The sequence below is a fragment of the Ammodytes marinus genome, assembly GCF_949987685.1.
Source record: "Ammodytes marinus genome assembly, chromosome: 18".
Taxonomy (NCBI): domain Eukaryota; kingdom Metazoa; phylum Chordata; class Actinopteri; order Uranoscopiformes; family Ammodytidae; genus Ammodytes; species Ammodytes marinus.
Window position 1 is genome coordinate 10,197,114 of NC_137222.1, and position 27,965 is coordinate 10,225,078.

At 38.4% G+C, this 27,965-nt stretch overlaps 1 protein-coding gene across 1 annotated transcript in view; it reads left to right on the forward strand.

Annotated features, from left to right (window-relative positions):
- Positions 1–25,990, forward strand: part of astn2 (astrotactin 2) — a gene marked incomplete at its 5' end in the record, with an annotated part of 278,723 nt that extends 252,733 nt beyond the window's left edge. The window contains 4 exons of the mRNA XM_080046601.1: positions 12,457–12,598; positions 22,251–22,351; positions 22,776–22,959; positions 25,599–25,990. Of these exons, the coding sequence (XP_079902727.1) occupies positions 12,457–12,598; positions 22,251–22,351; positions 22,776–22,959; positions 25,599–25,836 (665 nt within the window). The 3' untranslated portion in view covers positions 25,837–25,990. The remainder of the gene's footprint in view (positions 1–12,456; positions 12,599–22,250; positions 22,352–22,775; positions 22,960–25,598) is intronic.
- Between the last annotated feature and the right edge of the window lie 1,975 nt (positions 25,991–27,965).

Sequence of the window (27,965 nt, forward strand, 5' to 3'; positions counted from 1 at the left end):
TAAAAAGGACACCGTATGACTACCACCACAACGCCGTTTTCAAGCCAGTATACTGCGAAAGTTAGGTGGCGCAGGCTGGTCTCAGTGTAAGAGACAATCAACAATTAGTCACCCCTACACAAGTCTACTTCACAGAGCCACCTGAAGCCACCAGAGCCTACTGGTCTTATGGTAGAGCAGGTGGAGGTTGGCAGGGCACATCAAGCAGTCAATACAGTGCAGCATCACAGTATGACACAAGCCAAGGGCCTGTCAACACCCGACAGGTCTATTCTTAGTGCTACGTACAGACTCAGGGGGCGACAGAGCCACAGTAAAAGGAGCCGGTGGCAGTAAAAACAGACCAAACACGGGTTACATCAAAATGGTAGACATGGACCCTGGGGGAAGCTAGTCCGTAACGAACCACCACACCTGAGCCAATTTCTTGCAACGCAGAAAAAGCAGGGGCAGCCCATTGTCAAACAACACATCACACTCAATGTGTTGGAGCCAACATGCCACACATCATCTGAGAGAAATCCAGGAAGGCCTGACACCAAGAAACATGACACAACTTTGAGTTTGATGATACTGTATTTCCTCATTTGACCCCATGCCTGTAATATTATAATTACACATAATAACTGCAGATATATGATTTTAGTATGGATAAGTGACAGGCAGACATTGAAATTTAACCTCAAATTGGTTTTAGGAGATGATCAAATTATTAAGTAATCCTTTTTCTTGCCATTACGTCTGCTGAACTGTGTTGTTATTCAGAGCCATAAATTACTGTAGATTCTAATATCGCATTTTCGCATCTTTGATTACAACAAGGCCTGGATGAAAACTCAATTATTGCTCGCCGTAGGGAAGTTGATTAATTTGAGATAACTGTAAGGCTGTGACATAATGCTGTATATCAAAAATAGTTCCGCCGATTTCAAAAACACAGGATAACATGACAATATCCTTTGTGCAAACACTTACAAGAGAGTCTTCTTGCTGATGGGGAATGCAACAATGAAGTGATTGGTGATGGAAGGTTGACACAGAGGCACCCTCCTTCCTTGACGTTGTATTGATGAACCCAGGCTCAACATTGAATTCTAGTGTCTGGGAATCATCATCTTACAGTTGCAGGTCTTCCTCAGGTAGTGTAAAGCCTCTCTTGGTTACCTTAGCCCCCCTCAGGGACAACAGTTAGAACTGTCCAACCTATAACCTACTGCTCAACAACATGCAGTCTTATTGGAACATCAATACTTTCAGTAAATCTAGAAAAGGAAAAAGTTTTTTTGGGGGGAAATAAATTAGAAAAAGGTTGAATGATATAATGCATACACAATTTACTGTAATTGGCATTGGTAAAAAGAAATCAAAACATTTAAAAAAAATGATACATGGTTTCCAATTTGTTGGGGATAACTCATGGATTTCTTTAAAACATTGCTAGGGTTAGTAGTACTCCCACATGGGGCCACATATCATACTTTGTCATTCATGGTCCCAAGAGGATCCCCTGGCATTTCCTTTACCCAACATGAAGTTGACATTTTAGTTATTAATGAAATGTCTTAAACTATGGAATGGTTGACTAATGACTTTAATGATCTTCTGACATTTCCTATATGGCCACTATTATGCTTTGTTGTCAGGTAAAATTATTGATACCTTGGTTTATGTCTTATGAGTTATTATAATAACTGCAAAAGTAGGCTAATGACATTTTTAGTGCTTATTATAAAATATTTGCATGTTAACATGCTAAACACAATGACTGATTGCCTCCATATCATGCCGTAGTGATGCAATAATCCATGCAAAATAAGATCCCTGAGTGATAATTTACAGAATGCCAACATTCCAGTATGGTAAATCATTTTCCATAAGCCGTTATCAACTAAATGAAAATGAAAAAGGCCTGACATATTTTTATTTGTGTGTAATACATCTAGAATATATAAAAGTTTCACTTTTTGAATACAATTATCAAATGTTTCTTCTTTTTTCATGATATTCTATTTATATGAGATGCACCTTATTGCACCTATAGCTTCTTATTCAAGGATAAGTTACTTCTGGGTCATAGATTGGAGAACAAGTATGGGACTACCTTGTTCTGTTGTGATGCTGATAATATGTTGTTGCGCCATTTAGTCAAGCAGAAAAAGCTTTTGTTCTGAGTAATGGATAAAGCAAATGAATTCATGTTTATACCAGTAGAATCATTGCAATGCTATGCAGAGGATTCTCCTTGATGCCAGGTAAGAAGAAGCTGCTAGCAACTCAGTATGTATCAGGGAAGACACATGGCACTCCTAAGTCTACACCCAGACCAACACAGGGGTGTTTAATGACCTTCATGCAGAGTACTGGTTACACAACACCAGGGGTTTTCCTTGCTCAATTTGAGGCAGAGGTAGTAACATGCTGATGTCTCACAAAGCCAGAAGCAAAATGCCCAAAAGGCAAAAATATTACTTCGAAAAATAGTCATAAGTTATGACAACGTTTGATTCATAGAGAAGGAAGATTTTCAAAACATGACATTTGCTCTTGGTGGGAATTGAACCAATGTTCCTAGATTAAAAGGGCAGTATTAGAATATATGCAGCAAAGGTGCCCTAAGAGCAGCCAGTGATTGTAAGATAATAAGTAATGTGGAGATGAAGATTTAAGGCCAGCCAGATTTAAATGAATCAATATTAAAGGTTGGGACAGTGAGGAAAACCAAAAAAATAAATGTACTTTCATACTTCAAAATGAATAGATTTCTGAATGATGTATGAGACGTCCTTTGCCAGGCAAAGAAGGGACATCACAGACAGATAATAAGTTTCATGTTTCTGTCTCATTTCTGATTGGTTTGATTTGAGATGTTACAATGCCTCTGGTCTCCCCTACCGCTAATTTAAAGATCACATCGCTCCCTCTCCCTTGGCCTCCAGTGTGGAGATCTGAGTTCAACATACCTCTGACCCCATCTCCATCTATAAGTGGGAGACCCTCCCAGTCAGTAGTCTGTCTAGTTCCCAAACTAGAATAAAAGGTACCTTTTTCTGACAAGGTTAATTGGGCCACATGTTGACACGATAGCATTGACATGACTTGCAAATGACCAGTAGAAAACCAATATCACAATTCTGATGTTCTTTGTGCGGGCGCTGCTTGCTATACCAGGCAAGGTGCTGCCAGGTGCGGCTGATAGGTTGCCTATACAGTACCTTAATCCAGCAATGTTGATTATTACATTACAGTGCTGCTGCATCAATGTTATATCACAATTGCAGTTACAAATTACAGAAATCCACCTAGTGCAGTGATATGTCACAAATTGTGTTTTCCAGAGCTGGAGGCGGCAAATAATGTGACAGAGGCATCTGCCTTGTAAGTTTATGCAGGCAAAACCCTGAACACTTACAGTGTAATGGCAGTATGGAAGTTTAAATTAAATTTTTGGGCACAAAAGTGCAACGCGACCAACACCATTTAATCATAATTCTGCATCAAAGTAGATGCACATAGTTCTATTCCAGTCTATTTTAGCCTCCTCTCTCAAGCCATTACAAATTGTTTTCATGAATAAATGATGTATCTTCCTGCCAGCACAATGCCTCAGCAGGGATGTCCAAAGGGATGTCCCTCTATGTGATTAGAAAAACCTGGACAATGAAGTGCAACTCATCCTGCTTGGAGAAATCTATTTCCCATAGTGCTTTGTTCTGACCTCTAAATATCTGCCTTGGATGCCATTAGTTAATCCCCACATGTCAATAGCAACTCCCTTCCACACTTAAGCACACTTAAATGTGTTTGGAGTTTCCTGCCATAGGTGGCATTAGGTTCCATGTGACATTTTGTGTATACCTGCGTAATGTGTTCTGTCTGTGTGAGGGAAGGAAAGGAGGAAGGTGACGTTATAGGCTCAGTGTGGGGAGTGGAGGGTTGAGTGCTGACAGTTTAACAGAAGAGGCCCCTAGCAGGTTTGGCAGCCAACAGGAAATATAAAGCTTGTGCTTTGTTTTTTTAATATAGGGCTTGTGTTTTGTTTGTTTAAAAAGAGTCCAATGTGCAATTGCTGAATTGATAGCAGGTCAACACAGAAAGAGAGACACTATCAAACAGAATGGAGGAAAAGGGTGGTTTAAGGACAAAGACAAATGTCATTTGAGATAGAGAATGAAGGATGAGCAGAAAAAAAACGTATTAATTGAGACAAAAAACCAGAGGCCAGATCATACTGAAGTGTAGCCTTTTTGCTATATCCATGGAATACTTAATTATTTGATTTTGATAATTATCACAATTATATTTAACACATCTCTACAACTAATATAGAAAATGTTGTTTCTGTAGTACTGAATACCTCTTTGCATAACCGGTGACCACGTCACATTGTGAGTGTTTATTACCAAGACATAATATCAGATCAAATTTAAAACAATTAAATAATAATATAAGCTGGTGTCATGAAAGTAGGATGCAGCACATTATTTGTTTTGACCTTTGTATAACTACTGCCAACTTCTAAACAATATGAACTAAAGTTAATAAATCTGGAAAGGGACAGGAACACTTCATTGATCTGGCAAAAATGATAATGTGTTACCTGTTTAAAATCATTGTTTGCCTGACAGCAAAATGTACAGCAGTGATGTACTCCAGTGCTCCTCTTTGAGCAGATTTTTTTGTTCCTAATGTGTGAGCCCCCTGACCTTGAGAATTTACACATACACTCTCTTAAACTCACTTCCACATTTCCACACATGGGTTAGGATAACGGATAATGGTTTTTCAAGTATGGCTTCCAAAGTCAGACAAAATGTTACCATGTACACACAAATGTGAACATTGGTTTGCTTGATTAGAAATGTACTGTATGCAGTCTTCCTTGCAGTACACTGTAAATCAAATACATCTGCATTGTGTGTGCATTTGTTGGTTTAGAATCCCACTTCTGTGTTTCAATTCATCTGCTGTTGCAACTCTTATCTTTTCACTTCTTGCCCTTTCGCTGCCTACGGCTTCTATTCACCTCATGCTACCCACAAAGGAAGGTTCGCTCCTTGATTAACCCACCTCCCTGTTTTTGTGTTTTGTTATGTGCCAGTGTTTCTTTTTTTCAGAGGGGTTTTCCTCGTCCTCTTAGAGAATTTGGGCTGAGTCTAGGTACAGGACTGTTGCTGCTGTGGGCACGGCAAAGCCCTTGGAGACATTGTATATGATATTGTTCTGTACAAATAAACTTAACTTGACTTGTTTGCAACTACATCATAGTTCCGAGGCCTGTGTGTGTTTGAATCAGAGTGGTTTCTCTATGTACGCTGTCCATCAGTCCGTCTCGTCATGTTCCCATGATTTGCTAGCTTTTTTTTCTCCCGTTCTCTGCTTACTAAAAAAGGTCACCTGGCATTTACCATGAGGTTTTAATCGCCATGTAAGCTGGAGAACACGCAAAATGGCTTTTACCGTAATAGAATTTCGGGGGCCTTAATTTTTGCCAGCTGTGTGCTGTTTTGGCTTTGGGTATTGACAGAAATGTTGATGGACCACAGGCCTACCCATGAAGGAACTCTCAGAATGGTAGAACCATAACTGCTGCTTCTGGGTGGGTTTAAATATCTCATTCTACAACTAATGGATTCGATTTTGAGTGTTATTAACTTATATCAGATTGGTATGCAAACATTTAAAAGCTACCAACCTCAGAGGCCATAGATGATTGAAGGTCCATTCAGTTAAAATGAGCAAACTTCCACACGGACACAGCATGCATACAATTGTGCCAGTGGCTTGTAAAAAGCGCTTTAGTTTAGCAGTTGAGTCATACCATTGTCTTGCATGTGTGTGAACACTCAACATTTAATTCATCAGCCTGTGTCATCTCCTCAGCCCAGTCTCCACCCCCTCCACCCACACACACACACACACACACACACACACACACACACACACACACCTCCTCTTTCTCACCTCACCTTTCCTCCTCTGTCATACTGAATAAAAGCAGTTATGCTCATTGTATTTGCAGACTGTAGTAAGCAGGAGGGGCAAGGTGTTAATAAAGTGGGTATGTGAACGTAAACCATGGCACAAAACCAATGCATAATTTTTGAGGCAGTCAGTGATACATTATTAAAAAATAAACACTGGTAAACTAAACCTAAATGTATCAGTAAGTCCATTTCGATATAGCAAAATTGTGTTTTTAAAAATGATTAATAAATGATTGCTGTATACAGGTGTTGCTGGAATGTTACGCTCTCTATTCTGAATCACACAGCGGCTTGATTAGAACAGATATACAGAGCGAGGCCACTGCCATATGTTTAAAGATTAAAACCAAGTTTCACACCATTAACACATAGTTTCAGTTCAGTCCAAATCTTGGCGAGAACTCATTTCAGGGTTATGCAGTCCTGGGATCAAGCACGGAAATCTTCAGTTTTTCTGTTTCTCCTCAACTACAAATGAATACTTCAAATATTGTTTGCTTTACTTGGTAATCGTTGTTTGCACTAGGTAGTTAACAATATTGTTTAGATGCCTTCAGTTCAGTATAGGGAGAGACGGCAGTGACATTCATTTAAATATTTATTTGCCCTTTTGTTGGAATATGAGTTTTCTTATTTTACTTGCTCTTAATAGCTTTTTTTCTATTACAAATGTGCATTTCTTTAATTTAATTACATTTTAATGACTTATTTGTTAGTTTAAAGTGTTTCAGTATTTAATTTTCATTACTCACAATTAGGGTTGCAAAATTCCGGGAATTTTCAAAGTTGGAAACTTTCCATGGGAATTAACGGGAATGTATGGGAATTAACGGGAATTTTGGGAATTAACGGGAATAAACGGGAATTTACTAAATTTAAAGCAGCCCAAATGCACTAAATTCTTCTAACTATGTTATTTCAGTCCAGGCAAACGTTCTAGACTGTAAAAAGCAGTTTTTTCAACTAAGTTTTAATATATTTATGAACATTTTATTTCAAATCAGATTTTTTTTAAAAGTGTATTGAGATACCCAGCTTGATATCATAAATTGAATTTTACTAGACCAGGTTTACAGAGGCTTAAGCTTTGATTTTAAATATAGTTGGGGACAATATATTTTAGCATAATCTTGACTAAAACAACCAGATTTTATGCAAGTACACTTGGCAAATTGCACATAGCACACATCCTACTGCAGGGGTACTGAGGCCACGTCCCCTACATGCTCTGTGCATTCCTCCATCACATGGTGGGGGGGCATTTGACTTTATTTATTGAATGGGTGGGGTCAGACAGATGAGTAATAATTTACTCAACATTCATCTTTTTGTTGTTCAGTGAAATTATTGATTGTTCATAAAATAATCAACTTGATAAAGTTCTTCTTACAAATAAATCTGTTCAAATGTAATGTTTTTTGATTGTATTATTTTGCATGGATGTCTGCCTATGACCAAACATAGTGTTTAAAAGTTTAGATTTATGGTTGGTTATGAAAAAAAATCATTTCAATTACCGCCATTTTGTTAATTCCTATAATTTCCAATTTTGAATATTCCCAAAATTCCCGAGCGAAAGTTCCCGTGGAAAGTTTCTGGAAACTTTCCGGTAATTTACCGGAAACTTTCCACCCCTTTGCAACCCTACTCACAATAGTAAGTAATGAAGATTATTTCATGCCATTTACATATAGACAAGGCCGATATCTTCCATAAACCATGCGCACATGATGGTTCATTGTGTGCCCCACAAAGCCTTCATACTGGTTTTATAGTTATGTAATTGCAAAACAGTTTATAACTTTCAGATGGCTCTTTTTTTAAAGAGACACGTGGATTGTGTGGGTAGAGTTTGCTAGGTAAGGGCACTTCATTGTTAAAAGAACCAAAACACACACTGTGTTCTCCTGCTGAGTCCTTAAATTGATAATTACACAGTAAGCCACTCAAGAGCCACCGAGGACCAGGCCTAAGACATTTGTCTTGTGTTTAGTCTTCCAGATGGATCAAAGCTTCTAAAGCCCTCCCCTGTGCTCAGTGTCATAAGTGGTTATTCACACTCTGTAATGTCCAATTATGACACGTGTGGCTAAGCTAAACCAAGCTAAACTCCTGCTGTGCCTTTTTATTTATGCCTTGGGGAGACATAACATGTTTCTAAATGCTGTTTGTACATTTCCATATTGCCAAGTTTATTTCAAGTTTAGCTTCTTGTTTTTTGATCCAGATAGCTGCGGTATAAACAATATTATCAACACATTTGATACTTACTTACGCAGTATTTAAATCGTAAATTAAATATGCATATATTGTAAGTTTCATATCTATTGTTTTTTGATATCTATACATTTTTATCACTATAGTGTACATTTTATAAAGATGCAAATAAGAGCATACGTAACCCTTTTGGTCAAATGCAAGGTCATCAGTTAGGGTTAGGGTTGAAATATACTTTAGCTAGAAAAATTAAACTTTAATCACAACAGAAGAAGGCTGTCTAAATTTAAGGCAAATGTAAAACATCTTTTTCACAACTTTCACGATTAAAGATGGTTTATTTGTCCATGCACAACAATTACAGCAGCAATTGTTGGCAATGCAATTATTGAGTCTCAGGATCCCTTAAACAATGCAGACAAATGTCTAAGAGTAACACACAAGTGAAGAGACCCACCTGGGACATAATTATACTCACACATAATATTTAAGTGTTGAGATAAGGTATAACATATACATATTGATTAGAATGTAATGTAAATAAAATAGAATAATGCACATGGGATAGAATACTGGAATAAAATCATATGAAATATGTATATGTGACGTGTAGCGTAACCAGATAGGCATTTTAAACACTTTTCCGATAGAGCAGGTCTAGACCTTGCTCTTTAATTTTAAGAGACCCAACATTCCACCATGAGAGCACGCATATGCAACCTCCAATGTGGGATGTATGCCATTTCTCCTAGTCAGACCAGGTTTTCCCAAACCGTCCGACACATATCCAGAAAGCCCACATCCTTTGATGGACAACCCAAAAGGGTAGTCATTGGTGAGAACACTCTGTATGTTTGATATAAGCATGAGTAAGTATGTCCTGCCATTTCATTTTTACAAGTCAGGCTTATGTTATTATCACATACAAATCATACCTAGTAAAACATTCAAAAGCGGTTTCTCCTCATCTGTGCTGTAGTCACGCATCAGCTCCTTGATTTATTCTGATTTTCAAACCATCCATTGACATCATCATTCCTCTCCCTGACCATATCCAAATCATAAAACATCAGAGAGAGCCCTCTTCATTTTTTGCTTTCCCCTCCTATTGTTTATGTCTTTCTATCTTTTCTTTTTTTCCTCTCGTTCCTTCCCTCCTTTTACTACACTTTTTAGTCCGCGCTGTATTTGGAGCTCTCACCGGCTACTTTTAGCCTTTGTGAAGTAGCAGAAAACTGGCATTCAATTTGCATTCCTCTTGAAGTGCATGCAATAAAAGGTGGAGGAATAGACTTGAAAGGCATAATGAACACAGGGTGAATCAGGATAACAGTCAATCATGAATAGATCATTACTAATTATTTCTGCTAGGGGTCTGCTAGGGATAATGTATTGTTCTGACACATTTTGGTGTGTTAACCTACTTAGCAAACTAAATTCACAAATCGTATTAAATTAAATGTAATTTAATAGGCACGATGTAATCTAACATAGTTCCAATTCAGAGCATGAAACTGATCTGCTGCGCAAAAAGTTTATAGCTATTGCTAGTTTTCTACTTTTGCCTTGGTTTTTAAACAGGGAAGTTATCATGGCAGTAAACATAGCACAAAGGGTTGGTAATCAATTCTGAATCAGTACTGTTGTCATTAACCAACTCAAAAGGTAGAGCATAGGGGGCAAGGGGCTAGGTTGCCTATGCACAGTACCCATCTATAAGCTATACGCTATTGATTCCACACATTTTAACGACTTAAACAGTTTCTAGTTTAAAGTAGCCTTATTGAGTGTCAGATGCCTCCAGACATATCAAAAACCTGTCTGCACAGCACCTGGACAATACAACAATGGATCCAATTTCATATTAGAAATAAATCTGCCTGTTGGCTTCAATTCATCTTATCTACAGTATTTCATTTTCCATGTGGCCCTTCAAGATAATTCTATTTTTTTGTACATAAAAGTCGGCATTCAGGTGCCAAATTATTTGTAAATCTGTTTTATAAATCCAGTACAATTGAGTACTGTGGAATTCCAAAACATTGCATTTCCCACAGCAGTCTTTTCAATTAGTTTTGATATGTATCATATGTGATGCTTTCCACACCTGGAGCAGTGTGGAGTTTAGCATTTTTTTGTTGTTTTGTTTAACAGGCAACGGGCCATCTAAAGTATGAGAAACTGACTGTGGAAGGCAATCGTCTCCTTGCAGATTATTTTGAATGAACGAAAATTCCGGCAATTATTGATCCTCCGAGGATTTATAAATGTTGTGTTACAATAAATACAAATACATATTAATTATGTAAATTAATATAGTACATTTACACAATTAATATTGCAATAAACTTCAATAATGGAATTTGTTAAAATACTGAATTGGAAGTATGGAGCGTAGCTTTAGTTCAGGCAGGGTACGGAGTCAAGCCGGCTGTCAGCTCTGCACGTCAGCTGACCGCCAGCTTCCGCCCCCAGTACCCCATTGGCCATCCACTCAAGCAGCACCTTATTTAAGCTGCTCTAGCCTGCTTACCGGTACTGCTTCCTCTGCAAGCTCTTTCTACCCACCTCCACCCCACCACCTCCTTGTTTACTGTATTTGTCTATCAATGGCATTTCTGTTGTCATTGAGGCTTGTTCTGTTCTGCACCCTAGCGGGTCCTTGCTGCAGATCTCCTCACCTTTCGGTAATCCATATAGCTCATGGAGGTCAGAGGCATGGCTCTCTCTGCCTTAAAGCTTTCCACGTGTGCGCGTGGAGGGTGTGGAGATCCTGGATCAGAACCATGCCGCCAAATATAATTACTGCAAAGTATTCTGCTAATTGAAATAAACTTCTATTTTGACTAAAGTATTCCTGACTGAATTAAGTTTATCGATACCTTAACAATATGACCTTTGTTAATATGATATAAAATACATTGACTTTTCTATTGAAAAAAGAAAAACAAGATAGGCCTATTCTGTCAGTTAAAAAAAGTGTTTCACTTTGAGTTGTATCCTAAGATTGTGAAAAACATAGTGTATACAAACACTGTGTGCAGGAGGTCTTGCCGATTTTAAATGTTGAAAAATGTGATGATGTGAGTTTACAGTAAAAGGTAACAAATGGGAATTCCAGCTTGAAATGTCTAACAAAAACATCCTCCTTCGTCAACATTCAATGGTAGATTGGTCCAACATTTTGACAAAAAAAAAACATCAAATAGCAAATTTTGACATATCCTGACATTGATAGACAATTTCTTTTGCAGCCCTATAGCTAGCTAGGAATCATTTAATCCAAATTGAGCTTCACGTTTTAAAAGGTAAACCCCTTTGAAATAGCAAACCTTCAGCAGTGCAGGAATGTGTTTGGGGGAAACCTCCTATACACAGAGCTCTTTCTGTGAAAAGGTCAAATAATTCATTTGTGCAGTTATTTTTCCTCTCTTCTGCAACCTTTTCTTACCATCCCCTTGTGCCCTACCAGCAAGACTTACTCCCTGTGTTTATAAGTTGGCCCATGTATCATAAGCTAAAACTAAGCTGCCCTTTTCCTCGTGTAGAAATAGTTGGAAATCCAACCGTTTCAGAGCTTTTAAACTATTTTGACAGCTCCCCCCTTTTTTCCATCACCCCCATGAGCACTGGAAATTGGCGATGTGAATGTGTGTGTCCAAATGAACAAGTGTGCGTCGATCGCCTTTCCCGTAAGCTAACATGAAAGATATTTTACAACTGAATGTGAGACGCCAGGCTGCTCAGTGAGATATCGCTATTATAGTACCATGTGCCTATAAAGGATAGAAATGCAGTTTTCGTATAAACTGTTCTTTGATACAGTTTATATGGGTGGCTGCCAGTTAAAAGTAAGACTCAATTCAGTCTTGGGCTTGGTGCTGGGGAAATGGCTCCCGCCGGATTGGGCAGAGGTGAAACTCACAACAACAGACTCAAATCGTTACAATCATTCATAAAGGAAGAGCTTCCCTGAAAGTAGAAATGCATTATTAACTAAGTTCATATATTGCACAATTGTTTTTGTTTTGTTTAAATGTGGGGGAACCAAAAAATGTGGGAATGCTTGCTGAACTAAAAACAACAGGCGAAAGATAATGTTGTAGGTTAAGTTTGACTTTCTTAGCAAAAAGTATGATATTATGATAACGTTTCCAAATGCAACATTTTTGTGCTATTTCTTCTATTGTTTTTTTCTTTATCTATTTCACCCAAGCTTCTTTTCTTCTTTCCTTCATTTGTATGTATCTACCAGGTGAGGTTCTGAGCATGATGGAGGATCTGTTCTCTGGTTTGGGTTCACCTTGTGTTGTTGCCGGAAGGAGGATTGGAGACCATCCTCATTCTGTGCTATATTCTGTGGTCTTCAAGTGCCTGGAACCCGACAGTCTCTACAAGTAAGTATTTTTTAATTTTTTAAAGGTGCTATGAGGAACTTTGAAATATGATGTAACACTGAACCAGACCATCAGTGCAAAGAATGCTATTTGTATATAGTTTTTTGTAATGCCTATACGCTCACCCAGGAACTACAGCTGGCGTAGTAAATTCACTACCACTTCTGTCCAAAGGGGGAGCAAGAAATAAAACAAAATTAAAGAGCACCTTGAAGTGATTGGAGTGTCTGATTTTTTTGTTGGTAAAGAAATGCCATCTAATCCTGGTGGGGGAGTTTGTGTGCCCCTGTGACTCTGTAAACTCTGAAATACTATTTTCAGGCATCTCATTGTGTTCATGTGTACCTGGTACATATTTTCTTAAAAAAATCCAGTATCAACTTTTGTTTAAGGCCATTGTGGAGACAACCCAAGATTTTGTTGGTGGACCCTTGTAGTGAAGGAAGCTGTCAGCTGAAAAAAGAGACCACTACATGTGGTTAGCACAGGGGACATCTTGGTCAGTGGTCAGGGTTTTGAAGTACTGCAGCTTCTGTGGTCATGGAAGCAAATGTGTCGAAGGAGTTTGACATGGCCCCTGAGAGGGTCTTGTTTTTGGCTCCATTGACGGAATGGCAAACCATGTCACAATTCAGGAAGCAGAGGCAGGGCCTAACCAAGGCTGTTTTCAGCAGAGGAGAACTGCTGATTTCAACTTTGGGATCCAACTGAACCCGATTTTTTACCACTGCTGTCAATCTTGGTTGCTACAGCTCATCAGTGTAAGGGGGAGGTCAGGGTAACGCCACTGTGAACTGGAATAAGAGGTTGGTGGTTCTCATTGGTTCAGCAACAAGTGATTTGTGTTTCATTAAAATCAAAGTCAGTGTTTTTTCATCGCATACAACTGCATTTTGAAACTTTTTCCTATTATTAAAAATTTATCAGAAAGGGGGGCGCCCTTAGCTCAGTTGGTAGGGAGTCCCCCCCATGGGCCTCGGCCAGCAGCGGACCCGGGTTCGATTCCAGCCCGCGATCGTTCACTGCATGTCACTCCCCTCTCTGCCCCATTTCAACTCTGTCTCTACACTATCAATAAAAGCATTAAAAAAAATGCCAAAAAAAATCAGAAAGCACATTACTTCAAGGCTATTTAATCATGTCCTTACTCCCCTACGGTAATCTGCAATAGTGCCCATGGTTTGACCCTTTTTATTTTTTATATTTTTTATTATTGGTGATATTGTGAACAAAACTGAACAAACATGTGCACATTGAACATTGAAGAACAACAAGGAAAACTAAATATAGAGGCCGTAATGGCATGGAATACAATAACACTAAAGAATTAAACAAGATATTGTACACGTTTGAATGTTTTGATTGGGTAGTGTATGTGTAGAGAAGGTGTCTATGGGTATGTTTGGATATTGCATAAGAAGCACTGAAATGTACTGCTTATCAATGAAGAGTGGAAACAATAGGAAATAAAGGGAAAAAATAAAAAGATAAAATATATCCATATGAAAATATGGTTGAATTAATTAAATAATAATTATATTTTAAACAAATAATTATAACAATACTCTAATACTCTAAAATAAACTGAAGTGATCCCTTTTCTCCCCACATTTTTTAGCAGTTTTTTTAATACCATATTAAGACATGACATATTGTGGCCATGTTAGCAACTTTTTTTTAAAACAACTGTGAAAATATCAAAAAATACTGTATAGTCCACTGGGTGCCCACAATTCCCACTGCAAATGTTATTTTGTTTCAGAGGGTGAATTTTGTTACATACTCCTGAACAGCAGATGGTTTGAGTTAACCGGGGGAGAATTCTTAGTCCCAACTTTGTGAAAGTGGTGGATACTTGCGTTCTTTGATGTTCTCTTTGGTCAGAGGAGAACATGGTTTTATTGAATACGGAAGGATCCCTCTTAAGAGCCAGTTAAACTCAACGAACAAATTGGGAATGGAGAGGGGGGACAATTTACTAACAGTCATACCTTGCCTAAAGTCATTTAGTGCATTCAAAGGCCATCACTGTAACACAGAAAGTCAAACTGTGACAATGTAAGGAAAGGACCACAAAGTCAATCAGCTGTTACTGATTGCGCAATTCTTAGTGACTCGGATGAACTCCTATGACCACCATAAGAGTTGGTCATAGGAATAACACGTCATGTTTAACAAACATTAAATTAACTGAATGATAGGGCGGTGCTGCACTTGACTGCAGACACTGAACCCCATAATATAATACAAATAATCTACAAACATAACAAAACAAGACATACAGCATGGTTCAGTTCATTAAAACCAACATCACAAACAGCAAATTATAATTTTTTAATTAGTACCAGAATTCAAATAAAGGAATAGTTCAATTAACTCATTATTTTTGCTTGTTGCCTTACTCCTGGGTTCAAGACAAGGCGACAGAAACCATTCCTTCAACTGTGCATGCATTTCTGAAGGAGACATGTGCAAAATTCGCTCTACGCAAATTAGCTTAGCTCAAACACTGGTTGTCAAAGGGAGCATTAGCCTGCCTCAACTGACAGTCAGAAGATAAACTATACAACATCACTCTACGCTTGTGTGTGCATTTTGGGACGCTCTTCATTCACCATGTCATGTTGCGCTCTTTATTTTTTGCACTTTTTTATTTTAGACTCAAATACATACCGGAAGGACACTACTGCATCTACTCGTTAACACAGACATTTTGCATTGTTGACCTACTGACAAGCACATCAGCAGTTGGTTGTGAAAAAAATGGTAATTAAACAAGTACCAACAATCACACAGGACTGTTCAGTGATGAGCTAAACTAACTAGCGATATTTTGCCCATGTCTCCTTCAAAAATGCATGCACAGTTAAAGGAATGGCTTCTGTCGCCCTTGTCTAGAAACCGAGAGTGAGGCAACAAGCTAAAAATAAAAAGCAATTGAACTGTTCCTTTAATAATGGATTTTGCTACACTAATCAATGGGCTCTATTTATTCTATTTAATCAGTTTATGGTAAGCTATAGGGACATTTCAGACTGAGGTAGAGGACTTATTTTTTCACTGTGTATTGCTGTGTGCATTTCCTAGCTGCCTCCCTCTTCATTTTGAAACAAAGGTGCAAGAGCAGCAGTACTGTGACGGTGAAGAAGATAGGACCCAGATGTTGTTGTGGCTGTCATTGGACACATATTGACTCAGGTTGTGTTAAGTGTTTTATGTTTATAATGCTCTTGCTACTTTGTGGCCTTGGTTTGTTTTGGGAAGCTCATCATTGTCCGTCTTCAAGTCACAATTGAAAGCTATGGGAAACCTGATCTAGAGTTCTTTTGTATCCACAGTGTATTTGCAGATATACTGTACATGCACTGTACTAGTCAAAGTTACAAATTAATGAAAGCTAAAGTTTAAATGTTTGATGTGGGTTTTTTTTCAATTATTCTTACATAAACATTAGAGTATCTGGTCACTTGCTAAAGAATACCGAATACCGAGTACCGAATATTGACACAGCAATTCACAACTGTTTGGTGTTGAGTAAATATAGATGACAAAATAAATCAAATAAAAGAGCTGGGAGGCAGTCAGCAGTCATTTATTACATGTTGTAGCAGCTGACAGCCATGTCAACAATACGATGACCATTTATTTACTTAAAATATTGATGATTTTGAGTTTCCTAAAAGCTTTGACAGTGAATGAAGAATAGTGGGGGAATAACTATTAGTTTTATCGGTCAAAGTCAAGCTCTCACTAACAAAAACCTGCAACAAGAGCCTATTTTCCAACTTTGCAGCAGTGCTATCTTTGTTTAGGAATTCTCCACAGTGTTATTTTTCCCTGATAAGAGCAGAATTTACGTTGGAATTACGTCTGAGCGCCCATCTGCTTGCAGCCAACTCTGCTTGTCGTAATCAAGAGCCCGATAAGGCCTCTACTGCTATTGGCTTTACACTCGATCATTACCAAGGCTGCTATAGCCCACTGTTCCCCTGCAAACTAAAACACGGTCCGTTCTATGAAGAGGTACACAGGTCATTTCGAATTCTGAGAAAATAATAAGCAATTACCAATATACTGGAGACAATGTAACTGTCTAAACTCATTTGTGTAAAATGTTTCAATCAAGTATGAAAACGAGCAAGTTCTTAGAATTCAGAGAGGAACCGTGTACACATTCATATTCTTGACGGTCTTTCAGATGTTTAAGTTAGTGTTGAGTTTGTGAATCCAGACATGTAAGTGGGAAAATCAAATAGTAGTTTACATTCCAGTAAGGATACATTGTCCGTGAGGGGATATTTTGCATACAATGAATAATAAATTCAGAACAATACAGCGATAAAATAAAATGACAAGAAATACATAAGATACACAAATATGCAGATTGACACCAACATCACTGTTCTCAACCCATTATTGTATGAAGTCGGAAGCTCCCTGTTGCATACACAGGTCAAATTGAATTGCCGTAATAAAAGCTGCTGTAAAAGTATATGTAGACATTTGGATGAACTTGCTCCTTCCTGGTTTTAATGAAAGTGTGTTATGCTGTATGGAGTAAAATCTCGCGCCAAGCCTCTCTGCATCACTTGACAGACCCCGAATCTTCCCCGAATTATTTCAGCCCCAGCTGCCCTGCATCTTCCTGATTGCTCCTCAGCTGTTTCTAATTTATCCAGACTACTTAAGGCAGTGTCTCAAGACACCATCCTATCTTTGTTTTTGCCAGCTTGAACTCCTGAAATCATGCTTTTTTGTATCCTGTGGCTCTTTTTTTGCTCTCTGCTACTGGTGTGCCAGCAGCCTTTTTTTTTTACCAGTGGAGCAACAACCATCTCCTGTCTTTTTCTGTATTGGTTTACATTAGCCAGTGGTCTTCCTGCCCAAGCCAGAATACATATCAGCTTTCCCCAGAAGTGCACCAGAAAACTACTTTCCTAATTCTGAACTGCAACAAAATTATTTGAGACATGATTGCACAAATGCGTCCATATGAATGAAACAGTAATCGCCTAAGCAAATACAAATACAGTATTTCTTAGAAAGTAGCTACTCCACATATTTGCATTTCAAATAAAGTCAGTTACTGGTCCTTTGACAGAACTGGAGGCCTCCACTGCTAGGTTTAATTGTTTTACCAATTACTGATGCTGGGTTCAGATGACATAATATCAGCCCGATGATATTCCGAGAAGCCGAGCTTAGGGGTCTTGAAACTTAATCATTTTCTCTCATGTAGTGTGGTAGTGGATGAGAAACAATGTCGCTATTGAGACGCCTCACAAATTCCTGTCCAAAAAATACGGAGCGCTCCTCCACGCACAACAGTAAACATTGAATAGGAATTATGTGGTTAGTGCTGTTAGCAGGAACAATTTCTAAAAGGGTTTTCCGAACACATGGCAGTCAGTATCATACGCACTGCTTTCAGACGCCATTGTTTGTTTACGTTCTTGTTCCTGTATGTTGGCCGCTGGAATTTATGATTCTATAATCACCTTAACAGACAAAAAAGTTGTGTTGTATGGATGCAGCATTAGGCAAAAACATGTATTTTGTTGTGGTTAGAGAAAGACTGGTTGTGGCAGCTGTGACGAAGAGAACGGTCAGTTCTGTTTTTATGTGCAAGTGTTCTTAAATGTCTTGCTTGAAAGTTTGTGCTGTCACTCAAATAGATTTGACGTGATAGAAATGTGTTGGTGCTGCTCCAAGAGTTGTAAGTTTACATTTGATAATCAACCGAAATACTGTATGTACCGACGGTTTAACAGTCGTGACATACCTGTACATTCATGGATATTGACAAAGTCCTGTACTTTTTGAGAACTTTTTAAAAGAGCAAGTGGGTTGAAAGGGGTAAAAACAGCTACTAGGGCTGGGTTATCATACAATTACTTCTGTGTCTTGTTTGCATTCATTTAATTTCTGTGTTTGTGGTTGCATGAATGTGCTGTAACATATTAGCTCCAATATCTAAAGTACACAGCTGCATACAACCAAAACATGGTGCAGATCATTAAAGTGTCATTTGAATGTTATTTAATAGCTTTGTTTGATACTGGTTCCCCCAAGAAGATGATCCCACGTTGATTTTGCCAGATGCTGTTCAAAGTATATCGTTGGAGTCAAGGCCGTCTGTTTCTAGTATTTACAGTAGTACATGCGTTTAGCACCATTGAATGACTTTAAATGGGGTGTGTCATCATTGCAATCATTTGTACGGTGAGTCTTGCCGATCTGCAAGTGAGATCATTTTGAGCTGAGGTAACATTTCCAATTTACAATTGAATGTAAAGCAAACTCATTTAGTTTTGTTTTTAGTTGCACCACTGTACTGCCACTCAGATTTCAGATACATGGATTGCAAAGTCATGAGACACTGTAAGCTGCATACACATTCTTTAGGCCAGCCAGAAACGATGAGGCTTTGATTGATTCGAGGGACTGGCTCAACTGATGTGTGTCCAAAACGCTGATGTCATAGAATCAGCTGCCCTGGCTTCTCTCATGCCAAAAATACTGCACTAATTGATCCTCTCTCACTCTCACTTGCTCCCCCCCCCCCCTCCACCCCCTCTTGTGCTATGTCTGTCTGAGCTTTCTGTCTTGTCATCTCTTGTTCAGCTCTCTCTCCATTGTCTCATTAAATTAGAGGACAATGGTTATACTTTAATAATGGCAACATTGTTCATTTACACAAACATTAATCTGCCATTTGTCCACTTCGTTGCTTTGCTGAGCTTTCAAACCTATGGCACATGGGGGGGAAAAAACAAGCCACTTTCCAAAGAAGCAATGATGTGCAGCCTTCGGAATAGCTGTGACAAGGTACAAGGAATAGAGAGGGAGCTGAGCTATATGCAAGCAATTTAGATAGAGAAATAGAGAGACAAAGGAAAGTGTTTTTGTGTGACTGTGTTTTTGGGTGGGTGGCCAGACTGGTTTTATGTGTGTCTTCTAGCCAATTCTTTTACTTGATGTTTTGACATTCTCGTGGCAGGCCAGACTGGGGACTGGTTCCTTTGTTCTTCGAAGGCGATCTTTATCATCCCTGAGTGCCCTATTACTGAGCTCAGATACCACACTCTGGCCATCCCGCAAGCCTATGACAGTGATCAAAAAGTTGTGAAGTTTGTACCTAATCGTTTTTTTTTTTTCGTATAAATTTCAAATTACCTTTCACAAGGAGAATGTTTCTTCTCTTATGCAAACACATAATGCACAACTCCAAATGTTAACTGTCTGAAGGGGGCTTAATCTCCTGGCAGAAACAGCTTAATTACTACACATAACAATCTTGTAATCATTGCCGTAGGGGCTGAGTACCTCACTTGCCATTGATGCCAACCATTTAAACAACTAAAAAAACATCAATACAAGGCTGGCAAGCTCACATCCTGGGTCCCAAACAAATTGCCTTGATAAAACTCCCGCCTAGTCGTCCTTCTGCTGTGCCCCCTCCCTTCCTCCCTTCACCCACCTCATTGTATCCATCCGCACGTTATGTTGACCACATAATTTAAACAGTGTGACTGTTACATGCCGGCATTGTTTTGCTGGGCAGAGGAGCCACTGAGGCCTGTGCGTCTTTTGTGAGGTTCTTGGGGACTACCGCATTCACCCTGCTGAATAACAAGACCAGACAAACTATGCGAGCAATGTCCAAACAGGTCATGTTACAAGCAAAACAATAATTTGACAGCATTGGGAAAGCTCTTAACAGTCAGTACATGAAAAAAGGGGCCAAATGGGCTTTTTGTTAAAACAATAATATCCTAATGTCTTTATTTTTGTGTATCTGTGTTTGTATAAGTGTGAAGCATTGGTATGCCATCTCAGTTGATTTTGTCTGTGTGTTCACTGTGGTTTTCCTCTTTATCACTCTATTGTTTTTTTCAGGGGTAACTGTGTGGAAATACTGCTGAAAGCTCACAGTTTTCATAACTAGTTACAAACATTTCTCAATACTAAATTCACCTAAACTTTCCCTGCAGGAGGAACAACAGTGTGTGTGGACCAACGGATGTTTTTTCACAAAAAAAAAATATATTATTTATAGCATAGTTCATTTATCTGTTACATTTACCATACACTCTTGAACCAGAAGTAACACTGAAAATCGTTTGAACATACTCACCAGGATACTGCTGCATACCTGCAACATCAATTGTACATAAACTAGATCAAGCATATGATAACAGCTCACATCGTCACCAAAGAATTATAGGGATGATCATTTTGTAAATTGAAACAGTTAAGTCAACAGGACGGGGAGATGTCAATAATTTAAATGATCTGTGTCGGTTTACCATGGGTATTTAAAGCCTTTGATATTCTGTTTTGGGTATAGCAATTATTGACAAAAGTGTGGCATTTAAAGAAATGTTTTAAAAAAATCCAAGTATCCTAGAGTTTGTATGCACTTTTGCTGACAATATTTATCTAACATAGTTTTATCACATTGGCCTTTTCACGGCAGATATTTTCACTTGTCATATTGGAAATGCACAGGTGTTATTCATAAGATTAACTATGACTTTGTTATATCAAGTGTCAAGCCAGCATGAACAACTTGAACATGAACAACCCTAACCCAGTCATCATTGATATGATCATTTACACCTAATGTGACGTGTCTAAATGTCTTCTGTAAAAAAAAGGCCTACACAACTGATTGGAGCTCAAAATGTAGAAAATGGATACATAATAGTTCATATGAAACCATTTGTATAGCAAGTTTAAAATAGACATCAATGCTACACCAAGAACCCTTCTGCGATTGATAAGTTTGTTTACTGCTTGATCAGAGGTACTGTAAGTAATGCCAGGAACTCAAGAGACAAGTATACGTAGTTCATGCATTTCCCTTTGTTTCTCTGGTTGCCATGGTCACACGGAGAGCCGCAACAGCAGGTGAAAAGTTCAGCCATCATCAAGACGTCCGCGGCGAATAGCCCTGCACGTTAATGAGAGCGCCCTTTCTCTGCCACTGCAAGGGATATATCCATGGCTGAATATGTGCCAGCATTGCTCCTTTTTTTAAGATTCAATATGACCAGTTCCAGTACTTGTACTTTTTTTTTATCCAGAAGTACACAGATTGGCATTTTCAAAAGGACATGTAAAGGTCATAATACATCTTCCCAGCGTGTCTCATGTCTTATTCTAATGTCTTGAACTGTTCGCTGTTGTGTCTTATCAGGGTACTGAGTTGTCCTGAAGTATGTCATGGAACCCATTATTTTATTTTTTTTGATATTTAACATTTTCAGAAAAGAGGAACTTTGTCCTCATAAGAGTGCTCGGAGTCAAGCCAGATGGCCCTTTACTTCTCCCTACTTCTCTGTTGCTGTAGCACTGGCTGCACTTAAATCCCACAATCTCTGGCTCTTTTCTGAGATGATATATCACAGTATGCTAAAATATGATCCAATATAATCTCATGAGCAAGGCCACCATCTCATCAAGCATGTTAACCTGCAAACCTATAACAATTATACCTTACTTAAATTTTGTTGTAGACAAATAATTGTTGCTTGAGGCCAGCATATTCAAAGTCTTGTTATGCCAATCATTTGTGTAGTTCAAGTTTTAAGTGAACTGGTAATGGGGATTCAGTCACAATTTTTTTTTCTTGTTTGTTTTCTTCCAGGTTTACTCTCTATGCAGTGGATAGCCGGGGCAGCCATTCCGAGTCCAGCTTTGTTTCAGTGCGAACATCTTGTCCAATGGTGGATGACAGCCGCGCTGAAGGTACTCGCACTTTTTTCAAATTCTTACCTTGCCTTGTTGTGCTTCCTTATCTTGTACATCTTGTACATCCTCTCACATAATTACACTTTACCCTAACCACAGTGTTTATACATAACATAAATGTATCCTCCTTACCGCTTGTCTGGCACTACACACTTACATCAGACTCAAAATTATGTTGTTCTTTTGTTCACTTATACTTCTGTATTCTTCATGTTCGCAAACCCAACTATGCGTATATCCATAGGTTTAATCTCAACTCATGACGTTAAAAAATCCCCACGCTTAATTACCGAATTGCACAAAAATCAGGAATTTTCTTTATCGTCTCACACACTTTTATCAGCATGGTTGGTTTCCCCGCTCATTTGGCTTCTTCCCCCTCCATGTTTCCATGTCTCTCTTCTGTCTTGCCTGCTTGCAGAGATAGCAGACAAGGTGTACAACCTTTATAACGGCTACACCAGTGGCAAGGAGCAGCAGATGGCCTACAACACACTGATGGAGATCCCTCCTCCACTGCTGTTCAGAGTCCAGCACCACTACAATTCCCACTATGAGAAGTTTGGAGACTTTGTCTGGCGTAGTGAGGACGAGCTGGGCCCCAGGTGAAAAGATCTGGACGATAGCATGTTTTTTTTTTCTTGTACAGGATTAGAATATGCTTATTTTCCAACTTGAAAATGTTTTTTTTTTTATGTCCAACAGTTGTTTTCTGGTCTAGAAATGTCCTCATATGTTCCAGTCTGCCACTATTTATCAGTGTCCTTGTCAGCTTGATGACGCTGTTGGGTTGTTTAGGATCAATTGCAGTCATCCTGAGGTTTGTTGCATAACAAAAGCCAAATGTGTCTGAGCTGGTGCTGCCAGATTCGTACCATTAAGCCATTTCTCAGGACATTGTCTGCGCCCCACGCTAAGCAGGAGCTGCATTGCACAATTGCCCCCGTCTGCCTCCTTCTCCCCCACTTTTCCAAAGTGGTTCTGCTGGAAAAGCAAATGGCCAAGGTCATCGTGAAAACGCTAAGGGTTACAGTCGCTCCTTGCATTACCATGGCGATGCCAAAACAGTGTTTGACAGCCAAGCCAAACACTAAACTTGATAGTATGCTAACACTAACTCAACTTCCAACTCCATTTCCTCTTCTTTCTCATAAAAAAAGCTCTCCTCCATGTCCACAACATGCCACCCTGACATCCATTTACCCATGACCCTCTTTACAGGGACACCCCCATTGATAGTCTGTTGTGTGAACAGACAGTGAAACATTAAAACAACATGGGGACAAAAGGGGAAGCTCACTGACTAACAAAACTGTGAAAAAGGAAGTGTAAACAATGCTTTAAAGAAATGATAGAACTAAAACATTCCCATATGCAATGTCTGACAAGACAAGTTGGTCCAGCGCTGATGGTAGCAACACGAGATCTGAAGTTATGGCCCAATGTTTTGGTTTGTCCACCCCCACTGCCTGGAAGCACTCCTTTCAAGCCATAAATAATATAATAATTGTTGAATAACTTTGCTCTGTAGGAAGATTGTGCTTCTCTCTGATTGGTGAAGGGGGGTGGGAGGCAAGGCTTGGCCATTGGGACATAATATGGGGATCAGGGTGGTCGGATGGTGTGTTTGTGTGTGGGCAGTTGTGATGGGAGGTGTGGGGGAGAGTGGTGGTGGCTGGGGGGTTTGGATGAGCGAGCACAGATTATTTACTGCCTGAAGTTGGCAGGGTTGAGCCTCGTTGGGGTAATTTACAAGCAGGGTCTATTGGTGCTGCCTTTTAAAAGGTAACAGAATGGCCAAGTGAGACGTAAGCACAGACAGAGCCCCCCAATCCACCAGCATTGTTACAACTGAACTCTAGCTCTTCGAATAATTGCATTGTTCTCTGGACATGCATTGTTACTGCTTTACCTTTGCTGTTGACACAACTCTTATATTTTACCTTTTCTATTTCCCCATGCCAGTCTCTTTGATTTGAGGTTGTTTTTATAGGCTGCACTCATGTGAAGCAGTGTTTGTGTCATAATCACTTACTTAACATTCAGCTGCTTTATTCACATGACACCAAATATTTGACTTAGTAGTTGCAAACCTGAAAGGTTATGTTAACATAACAATTTAAATATCTTGTTTTCTCTCGGTTTTTAGTAGTTTCTTTGTCATCGCAAATGACTTTTAATATGTTTATTTGGTTCCCCTCAATAACGTGCTTGCAAGCCTCCGTTGATTATGTGTTTGGTACGCTGTTGTTTCAGACATAAGAATTTAAGGGAAATGAGAAAATGTCTCCCCCCCTTTTCAGCAAATAAGTGAAAAGGATGTCTGTACTCCTTGCTTAACTAAAGACAGATGTTGATGCTCAGCAGACGCTGCTTTTCAAAACAAACGGAATTTCGCCCTTCTCTCTGTGTGTGTTTTCCTCATTTCAGTATACATATGAGCTTAACCAGTTTGAATTACTTATACTGTAGGTGTATATCTGTTTTGCAAGTAGGAACAGTGAAAAAGTAAAAGTGTGTGTGTGTGTGTGTGTGTGTGTGTGTGTGTGTGTGTGTGTGTGTGTGTGTGTGTGTGTGTGTGTGTGTGTGTGTGTGTGTGTGTGTGTGTGTGTGTGTGTCGTAAACAGCAGCTCCAGACTCTGGACCTTAAGACTACATTCTTATGCTCAGTCAAGACAGCTGCCAAAATGCAATTATGTGTGGCGTTGGAACAGTTGCAATTATTTCAATTCTGGTCACATTTAGAGCTGGAGGTGTAAATGAAATCACAATGTCATAATTGTCCTGTCTGTTGAGATAGATGCACTAAATTAACCCCTCGGAGTTGGGTATCAAGTGCCACAGTTCTATTTCAGGTTTCACTGTTTTGTATGAAATGATGGCAGATTCTATTTCCTACTCTCCATCCATAACATCCATAACTCCCATCCATCCATAACATGTCTAATAACATTTCTAATCACAAACAGAAAAAACATTTGATTTGATAAATATCAAGTAACCTTTTAAATTATAAAGCACACTAGTTGTTTTTTCACTTGAGAATATAAAACTTTTATTTCTTCGTTTCTCTGTTTATTATTATTTTTTAACTACAAAGTCACGTCCTAACTGCAAATGCATTGTGGTCAATTTGATGAAGTCCGGTGCAGTCTGCACCCTCCGCAGGCTCAGTGGAAGTGGATTTTGAACCTGAAAAGGAGCATAATATGTGATGATTTGGATTTTTTTTTTCCTTCAACAGAAAGGCCAACTTGATACTACACAGGGTGGAGAAGATAAGCCATTACTGCCGCTCCCTCCTGCGTAGCACCCACATCCAGAGCCGCACCGACACCATGGCGTACGTCTACTGTCGGAGTGAAGAGGGTCGACCTCCCAGCAACACATGGCATGGTTCTTTACATGAAAGACGTGCCACCTGTATGGAGAAGCTGATTTCTGTACAGCGTAACACTTACAGCAACACAAAACTCCGATGAGACAGTGTTTGGAGACTGTGCGCTGTGCTTCGTTTTCTCCCCTGCAAAATGACATCAATGATTGATGTACCTGGTCATCCACTCTGCCGGTGTCTCTCAAGTGAGCAGAGGATTTTTCGAAAAACCAGGAAAGCCTAAAAACCTCAGAATTCACTGGACATTGTGTTAAAGCTACCGGAAATCATATGTTTCTGTGGCTTACTTTTATCATGAGACAGAATATATATATAAAAAAAAGGAAAATGCCAGTGATTGCACATATCAATGAGAAAATGCAGTGTCAACTTGTAAATATTATTCAGCCAAGAGAAAAACTGTTTTTGCTTAGTACTTTGAATGTAATATTGTAGTTCCGCTTTCGGTGCTTTGCAGCTTACCTGGAACATTTAAAAGAGAGAGAGAGAGAGAGAGAGAGAGAGAGAAACAATAGCATAACTTATTTGCCTTTACTACCTTCATTTAAGAGGAGAAATGTGTTTAAGCCATTTGAATATCTTGTTTTTGTTTCAACTTCACTTTAATTGAAAATGTAAGCGTTGCTTGATTAATTTAAATCGGTAAACAAGACACTATGTTGTCTTGTATTACATGTTGTAGATTCAATTGAATTAGCAAGGCTTTGTGTGGCAAAATGATTGACAGAGAGGCTGCTACAAGTCTGTTGAAGTTATCAAAGACAAGATTGGCTGGCATTCAAACAAAATATGAATTTACAGACTTTTTATTTAGCACAATTCCAGTGCTGAAAACTAGGAGTCCTTTTGTCACCATATTTCATTTTAATACTACAGTACCCAAAATGAACTAAAGCCTAGGATATGTATTCCTTAGTATTATCATGAATTATGCACCCAAAACAAAAAAAAGACACAATGCCACACCAGTCTTAAAAGTAAATGCTTTAAAAAAATGTGTTTGGTTGTGGTATGTGACTTAACACAACAATAGTATTGATACTGAAAAAATATATCGAAAAATTAAATCAGAATGTATTTGTGTTGCATTCTAAGGGAATTGGCATACGTGATCACTTGACAGGTTCTGCTAATTAAACATTTAAATAGATACGTCTTAATACACAGATAATACGATAAGTATGATTAGATATGGTATTTCAGTTGTTAACATGGTCACAGTGACCTCATCACGTTGAGGAACATGTCAGGTGCCTGAACAGTTTATGTTAAAGCAGTGGTTCTGTCCGCTGAATTGTGAAGAATCAGTGATTTTTAGGGAACACCTGTTGTCCTTTGAATCGTCTAATTTTTCAGTCCAATGTCATATCTTCTAAGCCATGGATATTGTTTTAATAAAGATAAACAATGCCTTTTTCCAAAACTTTCATCTCATGTTATATGAATTGTAATAATAAATTATTATATTGTACATTTTAAATTGTAAAAAAAAAGACATGTATTATTATGTGGCTTTGATTGTAATTTTCTGAAGAATGTGAAATATTAAAAATGTAAAAATTTAGACAAAATCATGCTTCTTATTTCACTACATTTAAGTCTGAAAAATCTGACTTTATATAATGTATGCAGTAGGTAATGCATAACTGCAGTAGTTACGAAAACAAATGTTTAAACCTATGTAGTAGGTAATCCATAATTATGTAGTAGTTTTTGTTTTTTTACAAACATTTAGGAGAAAGGATGGCATCATGAAGCACACATTTCAAAGTAAAGGCACATTATTAGAATAGCTCATTAAATTGTATTTACTATATATATATTTGTGCTGCGTGAAAGTATGTGAACCCCTTGAGCATTTTGGAATTGTATTCAGTTTAAAAATGAATCATTCATTTTTATCAATATCAGTACTTTTTTATATGAAATAACAGATGTTATCAATTAAACATTTTCCTTTCACGGAAATCGATTATTAAGATAAACAGATAACAGATAAACCAAATTATTTGCCAACTATTGTACGTGCAAAAGTTTGGGAACCCTGAGCAGCATTGCTTAAATTGAGCAGGTGTGTTTACCTGATTATCAGTTGGGCCAAATTGAGTGATGAAATGGACCAATGTAATAAGAGATCTTTAGGGAAAAAATTGCAGAATTCCTTTTTTTACTTTATTTATATGTCAATATCATGAACAATGTCATATTACACCG